Source organism: Malania oleifera, chromosome 11, assembly GCF_029873635.1.
Source record: "Malania oleifera isolate guangnan ecotype guangnan chromosome 11, ASM2987363v1, whole genome shotgun sequence".
In the NCBI taxonomy this organism is placed as follows: Eukaryota; Viridiplantae; Streptophyta; class Magnoliopsida; order Santalales; family Ximeniaceae; genus Malania; species Malania oleifera.
The window spans coordinates 28,657,736-28,678,229 of NC_080427.1; the positions used below are offsets into that span (position 1 = coordinate 28,657,736).

Here is a 20,494-nt window from a genome sequence, read left to right on the forward strand (position 1 = left end):
CCTCTTCCTCAAAGCCTTTTAAATTGACTAATACTCTTTGTGTTCCTAATATTCATAATAACTTAATATTCGTTCATAATTTCACTCATAGCAATAATGTTTCTCTTGAGTTTAGCCCATTTTATTTTCTTGTGAAGGATCAAAGCATAGGGGAGACTCTTCTTTTTCGGTAAATGTTAAGATGGTGTCTATCCAATGTCGACGATGTCTTCTTCTAAATTGTCTTTTGTTTTAGCACTTATTGGTGAATGAACAACACTTGACACCTTGCATAGACGACTTGGGCATCCGTCAAATAAAGTAGTTGATTTTGTTATTCGTACTTTTTCTCTACCAGTTATAGTGTCTCGTGTCTCTTCATCTTCCATGTGTAATGCTTGTGAATGCAATAAAAGTTACAAGTTTCCTTTCTCTTCCACTTCTTTTGTTAGCACTCATCCACTTAAATACATTTATACTGATGTTTGGGAGCCTACGAATTTCATTTCTCTTGATGGGTTTCGATTTTATGTTTTGTTTGTCGACCATTTTACTAAATATTGTTGGTTGTTTCCTATCCAACGAAAAAGTGATGTTTGCAACATTTTTTGTTAGTTGAAAAGGCTACTTAAAAAACATTTTGGTTTTCACATCAAACACTTATACTCTGATAATGGAAGTGAATATCAAGCTCTTCGTTATTTTCTCTTCTCTAATTAAATTAGTTGGCTTACCACTGCTCCTCATACACCTCAACAAAATGGTACAAGTGAACGTCGGCATCGACACATTTTCGAAATCGGTCTCACTCTATTAAGCCAAGCGAGTCTTCCTCCTTCTTATTTGTCCTATACATTTCAAGCAGAGATTTATTTGATAAATTGTATGCCCACTCTTATTTGAAAAATAAAAGTCCTTTCGAATGTTTGTTTGGTCGTTGCTCCGATTACAAAAAAGTTGCGTATTTTTGGTTGTCAGTGTTACCCATGGCTCAAACCTTATACCATTGGTAAATTTCAACCGAAATCTACGCCTTGTCTCTTTCTCGGTTACTCAAGTTCTCAGAGTGCCTATAGGTGCATGGACCTTGTTACCTCTCGCATTTACATGTCTAGGCATGTGGTGTTTAATGAATGTGTTTTTCCTTTTTCTTTCTCTGCTCATGTTGTTGTACCTTCTCTATTAGTTTCATGCGCTATCACAAAGGATCTTGCTATTCTAGCAGTGCCTTCCATTGGACGAATACCCTCCTCTCCTACCATCGTGACGAACAGCGCTCCTGCAACTTCAACTTCACCTTTATGGTCTTCATCACCATCCCATGCATCTTTTTTTCCAAAGATAACACCTTCATCCACCATACCTATATCTATGGCTCGATCCAACCGTACTCATGGTATGACTAGTCAGTCTATGAATCATATTCATAAACCCAAACATCTTTACCTTACCACTAGACACCCTCTTCCTTAATCTATTGAGTCCACATGTGTGTCTCAGGATTTGAAAATCCCAAATGGCGGCATGTTATGTCCGAAGAGTTCACTGTGTTTATTAAACATCTCGTGCTTGGTATCAAGAATTGAGTGCTTGTCTTCTTCAACTCGGGTTTGCAGTCTAAATCTAATTCCTCTCTGTTTATCTACACTTGTGTTGATGTTACTCTCTATTTTTTGGTATAATGATCTCTTAATTACTAGGAGTAACTTTGCTGCTATTTCTAAGGTTGTTCAACAACTCGGTCATCGGTTTTCTTTAAAGGATCTTGGTCTCCTACATTATTTTCTTGGTGTTGAGATAATTTCAGTTACCTATGGGCTATTCCTCTCCCAACAGAAGTATATTTGGGATCTTCTTTCTCGCACTAAGATAGATGGTGCTAAGGCAGTGATGACTTCCCTTGCCACAAAGGATCTTCTTCATCTACCCGATGGTTCTTCTCTTGCTGATTCGACTGAATACCACCGAAGTATAAGAGCTCTCCAATATCTCTTTTTAACTCGGCCTGACATTGTCTTCCTGGTCAATAAACTGGCTCAGTTCTTGCACTTGAAGGGCACTCTTCATCATGGGTTGGTGTTAGGGATACCAAATCCTCCACCTCTACCTATCTTTTTTTTTTTTTTTGGGTGATTGCCCCATTTCATGGAGCATGCGCAAGCAGCATGTTGTGGCTCATTCCTCCACTAAGGCGGAATATTAGAATCTTGCTATTGCCACCTCTGAGCTTGTTTGGATTCGCTCGTTGTTTTAGGAACTCGGTATTCCAGTTACTAACCCTCCACATATGTTTTGTGATAATATTGGTGCTACCCAGTTGAGTCTTAGCCCTTTTATGCATTCATAGATGAAGCATATTGCCATTGATCTTCATTTTGTTCGTGATCTGGTTACCAAAGGTTTGTTGTAAGTCTCTCATATTAGCACCCACGATCAACTTGTAGAGCTCTTAACTAAGGCTATATCCCGTCACAAATTTCACTCTTTGTGCTCCAAGATTGGCTTAACTGATGGCACACCTATCTTAAGGGGCGTATTAAGGAAATTATATCTTTTTTCCAGCAAACCGTTGACAGTTTCACTAAAATTGTATCTTATAGTCTACGGCGATCTGGGATTCTTTAGTCGTATTCTTAACTATTTTTTTGTATTTGATAGTTTAGAATCTTTTTGATTTAACATTTAAATACTTTTGAATTTGTATTTGAATTTTTAACAACTATACCCTGTACAAGCCCTATATATAGGACATTTCTACATTAATGAAAGTGTCTTGCATTTTCTATAGTTTTAACTCCTACTTAATTAATCTAACACATAATAAGAACCATTTCTATATCTTGAAAATGGAAATGAAGAGGCTAAAATTTCAAATCACTCATATTACCATTTTGAGCCCAGGCCCCCAAACAAGATCTCAGTTTCTCGTTCAAAGTTCCAAGCTATGTCCATGACACAACTCATCATCCTTCAGCCAAGACGAACACAAGCAAGCAAAAAAAAAAAACTAATTGTCATCATGGGAACAACTTTGTTTTTTTATTTTTAAATTGTTTCACGTAGAACTCAAATAGATAGACATTGGAAGCACAACAGAGCCCATCCATCTGCATCATACATGCCTCAATTATCTCTTGAAGTTCTAACAATTGCAAAAGCCTATAGCATATAAATAGATTCTCATGTTTCAACTCACAATGCTCAACTAGAAAAACACAACACAGCTAGGAATATTAGAGGGAAGAAAATAGGGGTACACCAGGGAGGGTGGCACCTGCATCGACAATAAAAACATTTCCGGACACATATTCTGAAGAGTGATGGATCAAATACCGAACCAGTGATGTCAATGCAGGGTCTGCTGACCCAAATGTCATCAAGGGCACGGTTCTCATAGCCACCTTGTTTATCCAATCTTTCTTTATAAGACCCTCTGTTATCTCAGATTTAAACAATCCAGGGGCTATTGAATTCACTCTAATTTTGTGCTTCCCTAATTCCAACGCCATTACCTGCACTATTACAAATGGTATCACAAATATCAAATGTGAATGCAAATTAAATTTGCTGCTAATGTCCAATTGTTTTCATTATTCTTTATTGTGTGTGCGCGCGCTTTGTATCTAAATAAATTATATATTGATTATGAGATAAGTTCAATTTTATGTGGTCTTTGTTTCGAACAAATATTTAAGTGCATAGAGACAAAAATACATATTAGGAGTCGAGATATTAACAAAATGCTTATAGAAGGCATAATCATAGAGAAAACTAAGTCATGGATTGTCAAAGATAACTAAAGAGATGCAAGCTTTGACAGCAACATGAATTTGAGATTGTTATGAAATCACACCCTCAGGTTATGCGTGCGCACACACGACAAATATTTTTTTAAAATTGAGAAAATTAAAGGGAGAAGAACAACAACAAATTCATGTAGTTCATCAATGTGCGTGCATCCATGGAGCTCCTACACAATTTCCACTACCATCGAACAAAAACTACCTTAGGTTTTCAACTTTTGGATACAATATGTATATATAGCCCCATGTAAAAATCCCAAAGTACCCCTATATAATAATGCAGTTACACCACGCTCAGGCTCAAACATACTATACCATGCCCTAGGGGAACTTTGCGCCCTTACCCCCTCGCCTTTGGCACCTTCGCTAGACTTGGTTTAAGTATATAGGGAGGTTTCGCGCATAGAGGGTTTAGGGACTCTGGCCCTCCTCACCCTCCATGCAAAACCTCCAAGTTGTAATAGACTTCAAGTGGATAACCCCTCTAAATATAAGTCATAACTTAAAAATATCCACCTTAGCGAATATTCATTCCTTGGAGCTTTTAGATATGTACCTCCACCCGAAGTTGCACATCTTTGATTTAATAGCTAGCAATATGGAGTATGTTCAAGCAATTCAAGAACTTCTCCTTAATAACAACCTTTATGGCCCCTATGGAGGGTTTAGGGACTCTATGGCCCCCCTCACCCTCCATGCAAAACCTCCAAGTTATAATAACCCCTCTAAATATAAGTCATAACTTAACAATATCCACCTTAGCGAATATTCATTCCTTGGAGCTTTTAGATATGTACCTCCACCCGAAGTTGCACATCTTTGATTTAATAGCTAGAAAGATGGAGTAAGTTCAAGCAATTCAAGAACTTCTCCTTAATAACAACCTTTATCGACATGTCAGCTACATTTTCTTGTGTAGTCACCTTAACCAACTAAATCTCATTAATACCAATCAACTCTTGTATCTTGTAATATCTGACCATAACGTGCTTTTTCTAGCATGATAGACTTAATTCAATAAGTAAATAGCACTCAAACTATCAAAATGCAAATGAATAGTTTTTTATTCTATGTCAAGTTAACAACCCCTTCAACTACATAACCTTCTTTGCAACCTCTGTCATTGCCATCTACTCTCCCTTAGTGGTAGATAATACAAAAATTGATTGTAACATAGATTTTCAACAAATAGGTCTACCTGCCATAGTATATACATAACTTGTGGTGGACCTTTTGTCATCCAAATCTCCTACATAATCTACATCAATGAATCCCCTGTACTAAAGTTGAATCATGTCCTATACCAAACTCAATGCCAAAATTTGTCGTGTCTTTCAAGTACCTGAGTCACTTCAAAGAATTCTAAAGCTACTTACTAGGATTTGCCATAAACTTACTGCACTGATTGCACATAGAAGATCCAAAAGAGTACAAACTATGGCATGCATCAAGCAAAACACTAAATTTGCTTATGGTATCCTTGACATCTCCACATCCTCCTCTGATTGTGGACATTGTATTGAAAATAGCTTGAAATGATTTGCCAATAGGGTAAACACTAGCTTGGTATCGCTCATGCTAAATCTCTCCAACACCTTCTTTATATAAGTATTTTAAAAGACACAAAGCTTCTGATCTTTCTCTTTTTCTCTCTCCCTCTCTCAATGCATCCATCCCAAGGATCTTCATTGCAGCATCAAGATCCTTCATCTTAAATTCCTTACTCAATAAGGATTTTAAATCATTAACACCACAAATATTATTTGCAACAATCAACATATTGTCAACATATAATAGTATAAAGAAAAATAAACCATCAGATAGCCATCTAAAATAAACACAACAACTAGGGGTGGCAAAACGAGTCGGAACTTGACCGGTGATTGGTGACCCGCCTGTTTAAATCGAGTTTGGGTTTAGTACAAGATGACCCATTTATAAATGGGTCAACCCGAATCCAACCCATTTAATAAACGGGTTAGACGAGTTTTGGTCGGGTACCCGTCGGGTGACTCATTTATATATATATATATAATATAACCCTAACCTACTACCCTACCCATTAACCTAATAAGCCACCCCCACCCCCGCCACCCGACACCCAGAATTAACCAATGAGAGAGGGGCACTGAGTGATCGAGCGACTTCTGTACTGTCGTTGAGAGTCAAAGTGAGTGATAATGGCGGTGTATAAAGCCCTGTCCTCTCCCTCTCTACCCCCTTCTTATATTAGGTATCAACATATAACCATTCATTCCTCTAATTTGCATCATCGTGTTTGTTCACACGAATCCAATTCATTTATGTTGTAGTCAAGCTCGTCAGTTCCAGAAAGAGAAAAGGGAAAGGCAGAAACCCTCAAGGCTCAAGCCAAAAGCCGCAGGCAACAGGTACAGAACCCAAACGCAGACGACGAACCAAAGTTTGCATAAACCGTAATTCCCCAATCCCCACTTCCCCCAAACCTTGTTCGGCATCAGCTGTTCCAAACTTCAAACTTGATACTTCTAGTGTTTTTGCTACATGCATGCAAAGATTTGAGTGATCGGTCATCATCTCTCTCTCCCCATCTCTCAACTCTCTCATATTATCACCAATCATCCGTCATCCCTGATTCTAGCCTTCCGGGTCGCGCACTTGCGCTGCGAAGTGCGATTGGTCATCATCCATCTCTTTTCATCTCTCGACTCTTTCATATTCTCATCGTCACTAATCGACCATCATCCATCTCTTTTTGTCTCTCTATCTCTCACCACTAATCGACCATCATCCATCTCTGTCTCTATCTCTCTGTCTCTCTGTCTCTCCCTCTCGATACATCCATCCCAAGGATCTTTATTGCAACATCAAGATTGTTGACTTTTTGAGTCCGATCCCTAGTTTGATGCTGACAAAGCACCAGTATCTTATGTATGCTTTTAGTGCGTGAACAGGTTTTCATTTCAGAACGAACGTAAGACACCAAAAATGGATGCCAGCTAGAACATAAAACTCACTCTCTCCTGGCGTTCTCCATGAAGATTTAAGAGCAAAGAAGATAAAGAAGACATTTGTTTTCTAATTGTATTGCATTTAATTTTTATCTTTGGTTTGTAATAAGGCATGCATCTATATGATATGGATTATATGCTCAAATGACCGTAAAATGACCATAGGGACCCAATTCAATCGACCGATACTGAATTTTTAGGGTTATTTCTCAAAGGCCTTAGACTGACCTTATTACCCTGAAGATTGCATAAAAATGTTCCCCATAGTCTTGAAAATAAACATCATATAATCAGGGACAATTTAACAAAGGGAAAAAGACCAAAATGCCCAAGGATGGCATGTTTGGTTGACCGAACTTAGTTACACTGAGATCTTCGGTCTACCGAACCTGCACCGGGTCAAAATGTTGACCGCTCGATCGACCGATCGGAAGTATATAGACAAGACCTCGTCGGCCAAACATCCTCGGGAGAAGCCCCAATCGCCCAGTCAACCGAACCTCCTAGTTTATAATGATCCGGCCAACCGAACCACGTGGTTTTGGAAAATCGCCTTCGAACCCTCAAGTTCAGTCGACCATCTTTCTAGTTCAAAATACTCTTGGTCCACCGAACCCAGTCACTCGATCAACTGAACCTTAAGTTTAGTCGACTGACCCTCTCAGGTTGGAGAATTTTTACCAAGGTTAAAAACATTATTATTTTTACTAGCCTCACTTAAACCTTCTCTAAAATGCCTAATATGTCCCTACCAGTCATAATTTTTAGAAATTTTATAAATACCCCCTCATTTGCTTTGATTAGTAACTTTGATTAGCCAAATTTCTCTCTCTAATATTTTGGGTTAATTTTTATCAAAGTTCCCCCAAACTAATTTTTCATTGAGGTAAAATATTTTTAATCTCTCATACTCTCTTTCACTCTCTATGTTTGAAAAATAATTATTGAAAGAGAGCACTTATCTTGTTTTAAACTTTCCAACTCTCTTTCCATTTACTTATTTCAAAATCATTTTGGAAGAGAGCATATTCATTTTGGGCATTTATTTTTATATATACATGTTCACACTCTCACATATTATTCGTCTTTGAAAATCATTTTCTTGATAGTATAGCTTTGGTTTTCTCCCAGATTATTTCTTTGATAAATATTTTTTGGGAGAAAATTATTTATTGCACAAATATTTCCTTGAACATAAACTCCAGATTCTCCAAATACTTTTATTTGAAAAAAAAAAAATCTTTATTGGAGAACATAATAATCATTTTTATATCCACGTATCTTATTTGAGCAAATTATTTAGATAAGCACCCTTACTCCCTTAGCATTATTTCATATCTTTGAAGTGTGTATTTTTATGAACTTAATGTGTACATTCATGCTTATATTTAGAAGCTTTTGCATATGTACAAAAATGCTTTTATTATAACGGTTTGGTTCAGCCCAGAATTGAACTAGGGAGTCTCAGCCCCGTAGCTGAGACCGGTTCGGTTCAGCCTGAAAATTGAACTGGAGAGTCTCAACTCCATAAGTAAGACTAGTTCAGCACAGCCTAATAATTGAGTTGAGATTTTTCTCGCCCTGTAAGGAGAGGATGTAAAAGGTTTCTGCTCCCCCCGTAAGTGGAATCCTTGGGGGGGTATGCCCAAGGAGGGGACGCATGCTGGTTTGGCTGAACCTCGATAACAAATCTTGTGTCTCTCTCTTCCTATCTCATTTAAATTACTACACTTTAAATTTAATATGTGTATGCCTATTTATTTACTGTTATATTTTGTTGCATGCACACATTTACTTTGAATGAGATACGCATGTATGCATGAACCGATTAGCTTAATCCTTTTTTTCATACACACGTTTAATATTGAATGAGATATGATATGAGGTGAATTGGCGTAAATATTTAATTGAGTCAAAAAGTTTTTAAAACCCAATTCACCCCATCTCTTGGGATCACACCAATTCCAACAAAGATCCTTCATCTTAAATTCCTTACTCAATAAGGATTTTAAATCATTAACATCACAAATATTCTTTGCAAAAGTCAACATATTTTCAACATATAATAGTATAAAGAAAAATAAACCATCACATAGCCTTCTAAAATAAACACAACAATTAGGGGTGGCAAAACGGGTCGAAACCTGACGAGTGACCCATGAGCCGCCTATTTAAATTGAGTTTGGGTTTAGTACAAGATGACCCATTTATAAATGGGTCAACTCGAATCCAACCCATTTAATAAACGGGTTAGATGAGTTTGGGTCGGGTACCCATCGGGTGACCCGTTTATATATATAATATAACCCTAACCTACTACCCTACACATTGACCTAATAAGCCACCCCCACCCAGCCAACCAACACCCAGAATTAACCAACGAGAGAGGGGCACTGAGTGATCGAGCGTCTTTTGTACTGTCGTTGAGAGTTAGAGTGATAATGGCAGTGTATAAAGCCACGTACTCTCCCTCTCTACCCCCTTCTCATATCAAGTATCAATATATAACCATTCATTCCTTTGATTTGCATCATCGTGTTTGTTCACACGAATCCAATTATTTATGTTGTAGTCAAGCTCGTCAGTGCCAGAAAGAGAAAAAAGAAAGCCAGAAACCCTTAAGACTCAAGACAAAAGTCGTAGGCGGCCGGCCCAGAACCCAAACGCGAACGACAAACCAAAGTTTGTATAAACCCTAATTCCCTATCCCTATTTCCCCCAAACCCTGTTCGGCATCAACTATTCCAAACTTTAGACTTGATACTTCTAGTGTTCCTGCTACGTGCATGCAAAGATTTGCGTGATCGGTCATCATCTCTCTCTCCCCATCTCTCAACTCTCTCATATTCTCACCGATCATCCGTCATCCCTGATTCTAGCCTTCCGGGTTCCACATTTGCGCTGCGAAGTGCGATTGGCCATCATCCATCTCTCTTCATCTTTCGACTCTTTCATATTCTCATCGTCACTAATCGACCATCATCCATCTCTTTCTGTCTCTCTGCCTCTCATCACTAATCGACCATAATCCATCTCTGTCTCTCTCTGTCTCTGTCTCTGTCTATCTGTCTGTCTGTTTGTCTGTCTCTCTCTCCCTCTCTTGATACATCCATCCCAAGGATCTTTATTGCAACATCAAGATTGCTGACTTTTTGAGTTTGATCCATGTTTTAATGTTGACAACGCACCAATATCTTATGTGTGCTTTTAGTGCGTGAATAGGTTTTCATTTCAGCACGAACATAAGACACCAAAAATGGATGCCAGCTAGAACTTAAAGCTCACACTCTTTTGGTGTTTTCCATGAAGATTTAAGAGCAAAGAAGATAAAGAAGACATTTGTTTTGTAATTGTATTGCATTTAATTTTTATCTTTGGTCTGTAATAATGCATGCATCTGCATAATATAGATTATAAGCTCAAATGACCGCAAAATGACCATAGGGACCCAATTCGATCGACCGACACCGAATTTTTAGGATTATTTCTCAAAGGTCTTAGACTGACCTTATTACCCTGAAGATTGCATAAAAATGTTCCCCGTAGTCTTGAAAATAAACATCATATGATAAGGGACAATTTAATAAAGGGAAAAAGACCGAAACGCCCAAGGATGACATGTTCGGTCGACCAAACTTAGTTACACTAAGATCTTTAGTCGACTGAACCCGCACTGGGTTAAAATGTTGACCGCTTAGTCGACCGACCAGAAGTATATAGACAAGACCTCGTCGAACGAACATCCTCGGGAGAAGCCCCAACCGCCCAGTCGATCGAACCTCCTAGTTCAAAATGATCTGGCCAACCGAACCACGTGATTTTGGAAAATCGCCTTCGAACCCTCAAGTTCGGTCGACCATCTTTCTAGTTCAAAATACTCCCGGTCCATCGAACCTAGTCACTCGATCAACTGAACCTTAAGTTCGGTCGACCGACCCTCTCGGGTTGGAGAATTTTTATAAAGGTTAAAAACATTATTATTTTTACTAACCTCACTTAAACCTTTTTTAAAATGCCTAATATGTCCCTAACAGTCATAATTTTTAGAAATTCTATAAATACCCCCTCATTTGCTTTGATTAGTAACTTTGATTAGCCAAATTTCTCTCTCTAATATTTTGGGTTAATTTTTATCAAAGTTCCCCCAAACTAATTTTTTATTGCAAAACTCTTTCTTTGGGGTAAAATGTTTTTAATCTATCATACTCTCTTTCACTCTCTATGTTTGAAAAATAATTTTTGAAAGAGAGCACTTATCTTGTTTTAAACTTTCCAACTCTCTTTCCATTTATTTATTTCAAAATCATTTTGGAAGAGAGCATATTCATTTTGGGCATTTATTTTTATATATACATGCTTACACTCTTACATATTATTCGTTTTTGAAAATCATTTTCTTGAGAGTATAGCTTTGGTTTTCTTCCAGATTATTTCTTTGATTAATATTTTTTGAGAGAAAATTATTTATTGCACAAATATTTCCTCGAATATAAACTCCAGATTCTCCAAATACTTTTATTTGAAAAAAAAAAAAATCTTTGTTGGAGAACATAATAATCATTTTTATATTCACGTATCTTATTTGAGCAAATTATTTAGATAAGCACCCTTACTCCCTAAGTATTATTTCATATCATTGGAGTATATTTTTATGAGCTTAATGTGTACATTCATGTTTGTATTTAGAAGCTTTTTTATATGTACAAAAATTCTTTTATTGTAACAGTTGGGTTTAGCCCGGAATTAAACTGGGGAGTCTCAACCCCTAACTAAGACCGATTCGGTTCAGCCTGAAAATTGAACTGGGGAGTCTTAACTCTATAAGTGAAACTAGTTCAGCTCAGTCTAGTAATTGAGCTGGGGTTTTCCTCGCCCCGTAAGGAGAGGATGTAAAAGGTTTCTACTCCCCCCGTAAGTGGAATCCTTGGGGGATATGCCCAAGGCGGGGACGCAGGCTGGTTTGGCTGAACCTCGATAACAAATCTTGTGTCTCTCTCTCCCTATCTCATTTAAATTATTGCACTTTAAATTCAGTATGTGTATGCCTATTTATTTACTGTCATATTTAGTTGCATGCACACATTTACTTTGAATGAGATACACATGTATGCATGAACCAATTAGCTTAATCCTTTTTTCATACACACGTTCAATATTGAATGAGATATGATATGAGGTGAATCAGCGTAAATATTTAATTTAGTCGAAAAGTTTTTAAAACCCAATTCACCCCCTCTCTTGGGATCACTCCAATTCCAACAAAGATCCTTCTTCTTAAATTCCTTACTGGATTTTAAATTATTAACATCACAAATATTCTTTGCAAAAATCAACATAGTGTCAACATATAATAGTATAAAGAAAAATAAACCATCACATAGCCTTCTAAAATAAACACAACAATTAGGGGTGGCAAAACGGGTCGAAACCTGACGAGTGACCCATGACCCGCCTATTTAAATCGAGTTTGGGTTTAGTACAAGATGACCCATTTATAAATGGGTCAACTCGAATCCAACCCATTTAATAAACGGGTTAGATAAGTTTGGGTCGGGTACCCATCGGGTGACCCGTTTATATATATAATATAACCCTAACCTACTACCCTACACATTGACCTAATAAGCCACCCCCACCCAGCCAACCAACACCCAGAATTAACCAATGAGAGAGGGGCACTGAGTGATCGAGCGTCTTTTGTACTGTCGTTGAGAGTTAGAGTGAGTGATAATGGCAGTGTATAAAGCCACGTACTCTCCCTCTCTACCCCCTTCTCATATCAGGTATCAATATATAACCATTCATTCCTTTGATTTGCATCATCGTGTTTGTTCACACGTATCCAATTATTTATGTTGTAGTCAAGCTCGTCAGTGCCAGAAAGAGAAAAAAGAAAGCCAGAAACCCTCAAGACTCAAGCTAAAAGTCGTAGGCGGCCGGCGCAGAACCCAAACACGAATGACAAACCAAAGTTTGTATAAACCCTAATTCCCCATCCCCATTTCCCCCAAACCCTGTTCGACATCAACTGTTCCAAACTTCAGACTTGATACTTCTAGTGTTCCTGCTACGTGCATGCAAAGATTTGAGTGATCGGTCATCTTCTCTCTCTCCTCGTCTCTCAACTCTCTCATATTCTCACCGATCATTTATCATCCATGATTCTATCCTTTCGGGTTGCGCACTTGCACTGCAAAGTGCGATTGGCCATCATCCATCTCTCTTTATCTCTTGACTCTCTCATATTCTCATCGCCACTAATAGACCATCATCCATCTCTCTCTATCTCTCTCTCTCTCCCTCTCTTGATACATCCTTCCCAAGGATCTTCATTGCAGCATCAAGATCCTTCATCATAAATTCCTTAATAAGGATTTTAAATCATTAACATCACAAATATTCTTTGCAACAATCAACATATTGTCAACATATAATAGTATAAAGAAACATAAACCGTTAGATAGCCATCTAAAATAAACAAAAATAATTAGGGGTTGCAAAACGGGTCGGAACCTGATGGGTGACCCATGACCCGTTTGCTTAAATAAAGTTTAGGTTTAGTACAAGATGACCCATTTATAAATGGGTCAACTCAAATCCAACCCATTTAACAAATGGGTTAGGCGAGTTGGGTCGGGTACCCATCGGGTGACCCGTTTATGTATATAATATAACCTTAACCTACTACCCTACCCATGAACCTAATAAGCCACGCCCACCCCACCACCCGACACCTAGAATTGACCAACAAGAGATGGTCACTAAGTGATCGAGCAACTTTTGTATTGTCGTTGAGAGTCAGAGTGAGTGATAATGGCGGTGTATAAAGCCCCGTCCTCTCCCTCTGTACCCCTTTTTCATATCAAGTATCAACATATAACCATTCATTCCTTTGGTTTGCATCATCGTGTTTGTTCACACGAATCCAATTCATTTATGTTGTAGTCAAGCTCGTGAGTGCTCAAAAGAGAAAATGGAAAAGCGGAAACCCTCAAGGCTCAAGCCAAAAGCCGCAAGCGGCCGGCATAGAACCCAAATGCGAATGGCAAACCAAAATTTGCATAAACCCTAATTCCCCAATCCCCATTTCCCCCAAACTCTGTTCGGCATTAGTTGTTCCAAACTTCAGACTTGATACTTCTAGTATTCCTACTCTCTCTCTCTCTCTCCCTCTCTCTCCCCCCCTCTCTCTCTCTCTCTCTTTCCCTCTCTCTCCCCCCCTCTCTCTCTCCCGCTCTCTCTCTCTCTCTCTCTCTCTCTCTCTCTCTCTCTCTCTCACTCACTCACTTATATTATCATCGATCATCCGTCATCCCTGATTCTAGCCTTTTGGGTTGTGCACTTGCACTGCGAAGTGCGATTGGTCATCATCCATCTCTCTTCGTCTCTCGACTCTCTCATATTCTCATTGTCACTAATTGACCTGTTAAAAAATATGTTTATTTTTTTTTTTTTTATTGTGGCTTTTATCATAGCCATTGGATCGTCTCTAACTCCAACAGTTGTGTGGTGTCATATATATGTTTGTAAGTCATGGGAAAATATAGGGATTGCTTGTCATTTTGTGCAAGTAGAGCTAGAGGGGGGTTCTCTCTAGGAAGAAATTTTATTCAACGGGTTGAACGTGAAGGGGTGTATAGGGGATCTAAGATTAGAGAGAGACTGATCAGATCTTGTATTGTCATCGTTTTATAGTAGATTTTTCTCCAGGTGCATGCTCCGTGGACATAGGCAACCTTGCTGAACTACGTAAAATCTCTCATCTCCATTTTTATGAATATTCTTTGTGTGATTTATTTTGTTGATCAGAAGATTAAAATCGTTGCGCATCAATAATTGGTATCAGAGCACAGTTTCGATTGGGTGCAGATCTGATAGATCAGATCAAATCAAAATAAATTTTTTGAATCTGAAGTTTTTCCGTGGGAGTGCTCAAGATCAGAGCGATTCGTTTAGATCGGATTGAGGTACGCGAAGATTCAGATCAGGTGTTAGAAAATTATTTTGGAAATTTTCAATTGAAGGAGGATCTTTTTTCAATTGAAGGTGTGAAAAAAATTCGGAAGAAAAAAATATTTTCGCAGATAAAGAACATGATGAACAATGCCAGAATTCGGTGATAGACCCGGATTCAGAATCGGGCTGGGTCGGAGCGTGGGTCGAGGAGCGAATCCTCCCTGTGGAGTGCTGACATCACGCTGACGCAAAAGCTGATGCAGGCACCGTTGCTAACGTCATCCTGATAGGTGCTGATGTCACTACTAACATTATAGGAGAGAGAAAAAATAATAATAATGGCGAGTATTTCGACGGCCAAGTTCGAGGTGGAGCCCTTTAATAGCAAAAATAATTTCAGTTTGTGGCAGAGCACTATGAAAGATGTGTTGGTTCAATAGGGACTAATTAAGGCACTGTATAGGAAAGACAAGAAGCCAGAGACCATGTAAAATGATTAGTGGGAGGAGTTGAAAATGAAAGCGGTAAGTACCATTCGCTTAAGTTTAGCTCTAGAAATTAAATACAGTGTGTTGAATGTAACATCACTAGGTGAGCTTTGGAAAAAATTGAAGAATATTTATATGTCCAAGTCCCTAGTTAATAGATTGTATTTGAAGAAACAATTGTATTAGTTAAGGATGACAGCGGGCATAGAAGTCAGAGACCACCTCAATTATTTCAATAAGATAATCACACAATTGTTGAGTATTGAGGTAAAAATAGAGGGGGAAGATAAAGCATTGATTCTATTGTATTCGCTTCTTAGTTCACTTGATACTTTGAAAACCACACTACTGCTAGCTACGAAGACTTTTACAGTTGATGAGGTGACTACTGCCATTCTAGAGAGTGAGAATTTTCACAAACTAGATCATCTAGGACATGGAGAAGGGTTGGTGGCCAAGGGTGAGTCTAGCAAACAGTGGGGTAGGAGTTCTAGCAGCGGTAATTGGAATCGAGGGAAATCTCGATCCATGTCCAGGGGTAAGAGTGGGAATTGGAAGAGTGGTTGTTTTTATTGTGGGAAAGAATGGCATATGAAGAAGGACTATCTAAAGAGGAAAATCAAGTTAGAGGAAAAGAACAGGAAGAAGACTGAGTAGGCTACTGTAGTGGAGAGCTATTCATCAGTTTTTGAAGGGGATCTTTTGGCTGTTACTGCAGGTTCTAGTTACTTAGCCAATACCTAGACTTTGGATTTGGCGTGCTCATATCATATGTGTCTATACAGGGATTAGTTTGACTCCTATGAACCAATCTCTAGAGGGATGGTGTTGATGGGTAATGAAGCTTCTTGTAGTATTGGAACTGTCAGAATCAGGATGTTTGATGGTGTGGTTAGAACCATCATGGATGTAAGGCATGTTCCAGATCTGAAAAAGAATCTAATTTCCTTGGGCTCTTTAGACAGTAATGGTTTCTCTTTTTTAGTTAGGGATGGTGTGCTAAAAGTGGCTAGAGGTTCACTAGTAGTAATGAAGGGTCATCTGAGGAACAATTTGTACACTCTGGTGGGTAGCTTAGTGACAGGTGGCGCTACAACTAGTACCTCTTCAGATACAAATAAAGATGATACTACTCTGTGGCATATGAGGCTGGGTCACATGAGTGAGCGTGGTTTGTAGGAGCAGCACAGGTGGAACTTACTAGGAGGCAATTCTTGTTGTAAGCTTAAGTTCTGTAAATATTGTTTGTTTGGTAAACAACGCAGGGTGAGTTTCAAAATAGGAAAGCATACAAGCAAGGAGGTGTTGGAGTACATACATTCAAATGTATGGGGTCTAGTATAGGTACAATCTCATAGCGGTGCTATTTATTTTGTCTCATTTATTGATGACTTTTTCAGGAAAGTTTGGATGTACTTTCTGAAGCACGGGAGTGAGGTATTTAGTAAGTTCAGGGAATGGAAAGCTCAGGTAGAGAAACAAACAAGGAAACAGGTAAAGTTTCTGAGATTTGACAATGTAATAGAGTACAAAAACAGTCAGTTCATTGACTTTTGTAAGGAAGAGGGGATCACTAGGCACTATATAGTTCCACATGAGCCATGACAGAATTGAGTGGCTGAAAGGATGAACAGAACATTACTAAAGAGGGTAAGGTGTATAAGCATTCAGGCTAATCAGCCTAAGTCATTCTAGGAAGAAGTAGTGAGTATGGCATGCTACCTGGTAAATAGGTCTCCTTCTACAACTATTAACGCAAAGGTTCCCGAAGAGGTATGGACATGTAAGCTAGTAGATTACTCTGTGTTGAGAATATTTGGTTGTCCATCGTATGTGCATGTGCAGGAATAAGACAGATCAAAGTTGGACTCTAAGTCCAAACCGTGCGTATTTCTTGGTTTCCAAGAAGGAGTGAAGGGATACCGGTTGTGGGACCCTTAGCACGGAAGGTGGTCATTAGCAGGGATGTGGTCTTCGATGAGGAAGCCTTGTTGAAGGAGAATGCTGATAAGAAGGTGGAGTTTGATGCAGCGGGAGTACCTATTCAGGTGGAGCTGGACAGTACTCAGAATTCAGGTATGGGTAATACTTAGACTGTTGTTGTTGATTCTGTTGCACAGGATACAATGTGACAGGCTACAATTCCTCAGGAAATTTTTAAGACAGGTGATAGACATGAGCCTACAGGGCTAGCCACCGGCAGAGAAAGGAGGAATGTTAAGCCTCCATTTAGGTATGGGTTTGAGGACTTAATTGGATTTGCTTTAATTACTAGTAGTGGAGATCCTTTTGATTTTCAAGAAGCAGTTTAGATTTTTGAACGAGGTAGTTGGCTTGGAGCCATGGTTGAGGAGATGGAGTCTCTTCACAAGAATGACACTTGGGTGTTGGTTCAGAAGCCCAAGGACAAGAAGTTGATTGGTTGTAAGTGGATTTTCAGAAAGAAAGAACCTACTTCAGAATCAGAAGGGATAAAATATAAGGCCAGGTTAGTAGCAAAAGGATACAAATAGGAAGAACGTATAGATTATAATGAAATCTTTTCTCCTATTGTTAAGCATGCTTTTATTAGATCATTGTTAGCATTGGTTGTCATGCATGATTTAGATCTAGAATAGATGGATGTAAAGATAACTTTCCTTCATGGTAAGTTGGAAGAAGATATCTTTACGGAGCAACAGGAGAGGCTTGTGGAACAAGGTAAAGAGCACCTGGTATGTAAGTTGAATAGGTCTCTTTATGGTTTAAAGCAATCCCCTAGGCAATGGTATAAGAGGTTTGATTCTTATATGTTGAGGATTGGGTGTGTTAGAAGAAGTTATGATAGTTGTGTTTACTTCAGATTGCTTAGTAATGGTGTATATGTGATACTTATGCTATATGTGGATGACATGTTGATTGCCTTTAACAGTACTGATGAATTGAATGTGTTGAAAACCAGGTTACAGGATGAGTTTGAGATAAAGGATCTTGGTGCAGCTAAAAAGATCCTTGGCATGGAAATCAAGAGGGACAGACAACAGAAAAAGTTGTGGTTGTCATAGGGTAAGTATATTGAGAAGGTATTGGAAAGGTTTAACATGGATAGGGCTAAACCGGTAAGTACACCTCTAGCTGCTCATTTTCAGTTGTCTGCTAAACTGTGTCCTTCTACTAATGAGGTTAAGTTGGATATAGCTAGTGTGCCTTATGCTAATGTAGTAGAGAGTTTGATGTATGCTATGGTATGTAGTAGACCGTACTTGTCATATGCAGTTAGTTTGGTGAGCAAATATATGGCTAATCCAAGTAGAATGCATTGGAATGCTGTGAAATGGATTTTCAGATATTTGTGTGGTACTTTTGATTATGGTATCCTGTTTGAAAGTACTGATGATTGTAATGTTCAAGGTTATATGGACTTTGATTATGCAGGTGATTTGGATAAGAGGAGGTCTACTTCTGGCTTTATTTTTACCATGGTTGGTGGTTCCATTAGTTGGAAGGCTACATTGCAACCTACTACAACTTTGTCTACTATAGAAGATGAATACATAGCTTTGGCAGAGGAAGGTAAGGAGGCTTTGTGGTTAAATGGACTGATTCAGAAACTTGGTGTTATACGGGATAGATTACACGTATTTTGTGATAGTCAGAGTGCGATCCACTTGACAAGGAATTAGGTCTACCACTCTTGCACGAAGCATATTTACGTGTGGTATCATGCAGTTAGAGGATGGGTTGAAAGTGGTAAGTTCCAGTTATTGAAGATCCACATAGATGGAAATGCTGAAGATATGCTCACGAAACCTATTACATTAGCTAAGTTCAAGCGTTGTCTAGACTTAGTTAATGTAGTCTCTTGTTGAATGTTGACAGAGCATCACAGAGCGTGGGAATGAAATGTTGTGCTTGGTTGTGATTAAAAGCCAAGGTGGAGATTGTTATATATATTATTTATTGTGGCTTTTATCACAACCATTGGATCGTCTCTAAATTCAAATGTTTGCAACCTACGAGAAAATATAGGGATTGCTTGTCATTTTGTGCAAGTAGAGCTAGAGAGGGATTCTCTCTAGGAAGAACTTTTCTTTAACGGGTTGAAGGTGAAGGGGTGTACAGGGGATCTGGGTTTGGGGAAATACTGATCAGATCTTGTACTGCCATCGTTTCATAGTGGATTTTTCTCCAGGTGCACACTCCGTGGATGAAGGCAACCTTGCCAAACCACGTAAAATCTCTCGTCTCCATTTTTTTGAATGTTCTTTGTGTGATTTTTTTTTTATCGGAAGATTAAAATCGTTGCGCGTCAACATGATCATCATCCATCTCTCTTTGTCTCTCGACTCTTTGTCTTTCTCACATTATTGCTCTGAAATCTCTCCCCGATCTCTCTCTTTCTCATTCTTTTCTTTTCTTTTCTAATTTTCTCGATCTCTCTTTTCTTCCTCTTGCTATGTTGTAGGTTTCAAATCAAAGATCGTAAGAGCATATCATAGGGCCCTTACCTCTTTGCCTCCAAGCTTTCATAGATAAGTACCCTTCTCCCTCTTCTCCTGATTTCTCTTTCTTAAATTCTAACTCTTTTTATTTAATAAATAAAATAAAGGAGTGCTTTTAAAAAAAATATCATTTACATGAAACGTTTAAAAAATTTTTAAATAGATAAATTATATTTTTAAATGGGTTACCCATTTATAACTCACTTATTAAATGGTTGGACTTGGGGTTATATATTAGTCATTCGTTAATAAACGGGTCAACCCAAACTCAAACCCATTTAACCCCTACTCATTTGCGACCTACCCGAACCCAACCCATTAACCCATTTTTCCACCCCTAACAACAATCATACTCACAAACAAAATATTTGATACTCATCATGTATAAATCAAAGTCTTTGTACCATTGCCTTGGCAATTGTTCAGGCTATACAACGATTTCCTCAATTTTAAAACATAATTCTCCTTCCCAAGTTCCTTGAAACCTTCCTATTACTTCATATAAATTTTCTCCTATGAGTCACCATGAAGAAATGATGTTTTAACATCCAATTGCCTTAACTCAAACTCAAAATGAGCTGTCATGGTCAATAAATCCCAAATGGAGGTATGTCTAACAATTGGAGAGTCTAACAATTGGAGAAAATACCTAATCATAGACTATCCCTTCCCTCTAAGAGTACCCTTTTGCCACTAGTCACTATAGTGAACAAACAATGCATTTGGGTCTATCTGTAGCTACACCATAGTCATATGATTGTCTTTGATCATACTACACCACTAAGGGAACCTTTAGT

The 20,494-nt window shown here is 38.4% G+C and overlaps 1 protein-coding gene across 1 annotated transcript in view; it reads right to left on the bottom strand.

Moving 5' to 3' along the window:
• Positions 1-2,996: 2,996 nt before the first annotated feature.
• The window catches only part of LOC131168186 (uncharacterized), a 50,036-nt gene continuing 32,538 nt past the window's right edge, over positions 2,997-20,494 (bottom strand). The window contains exon 3 of the mRNA XM_058127464.1: positions 2,997-3,491. Coding sequence (XP_057983447.1) covers positions 3,213-3,491 — 279 coding nt within the window. The 3' untranslated portion in view covers positions 2,997-3,212. The remainder of the gene's footprint in view (positions 3,492-20,494) is intronic.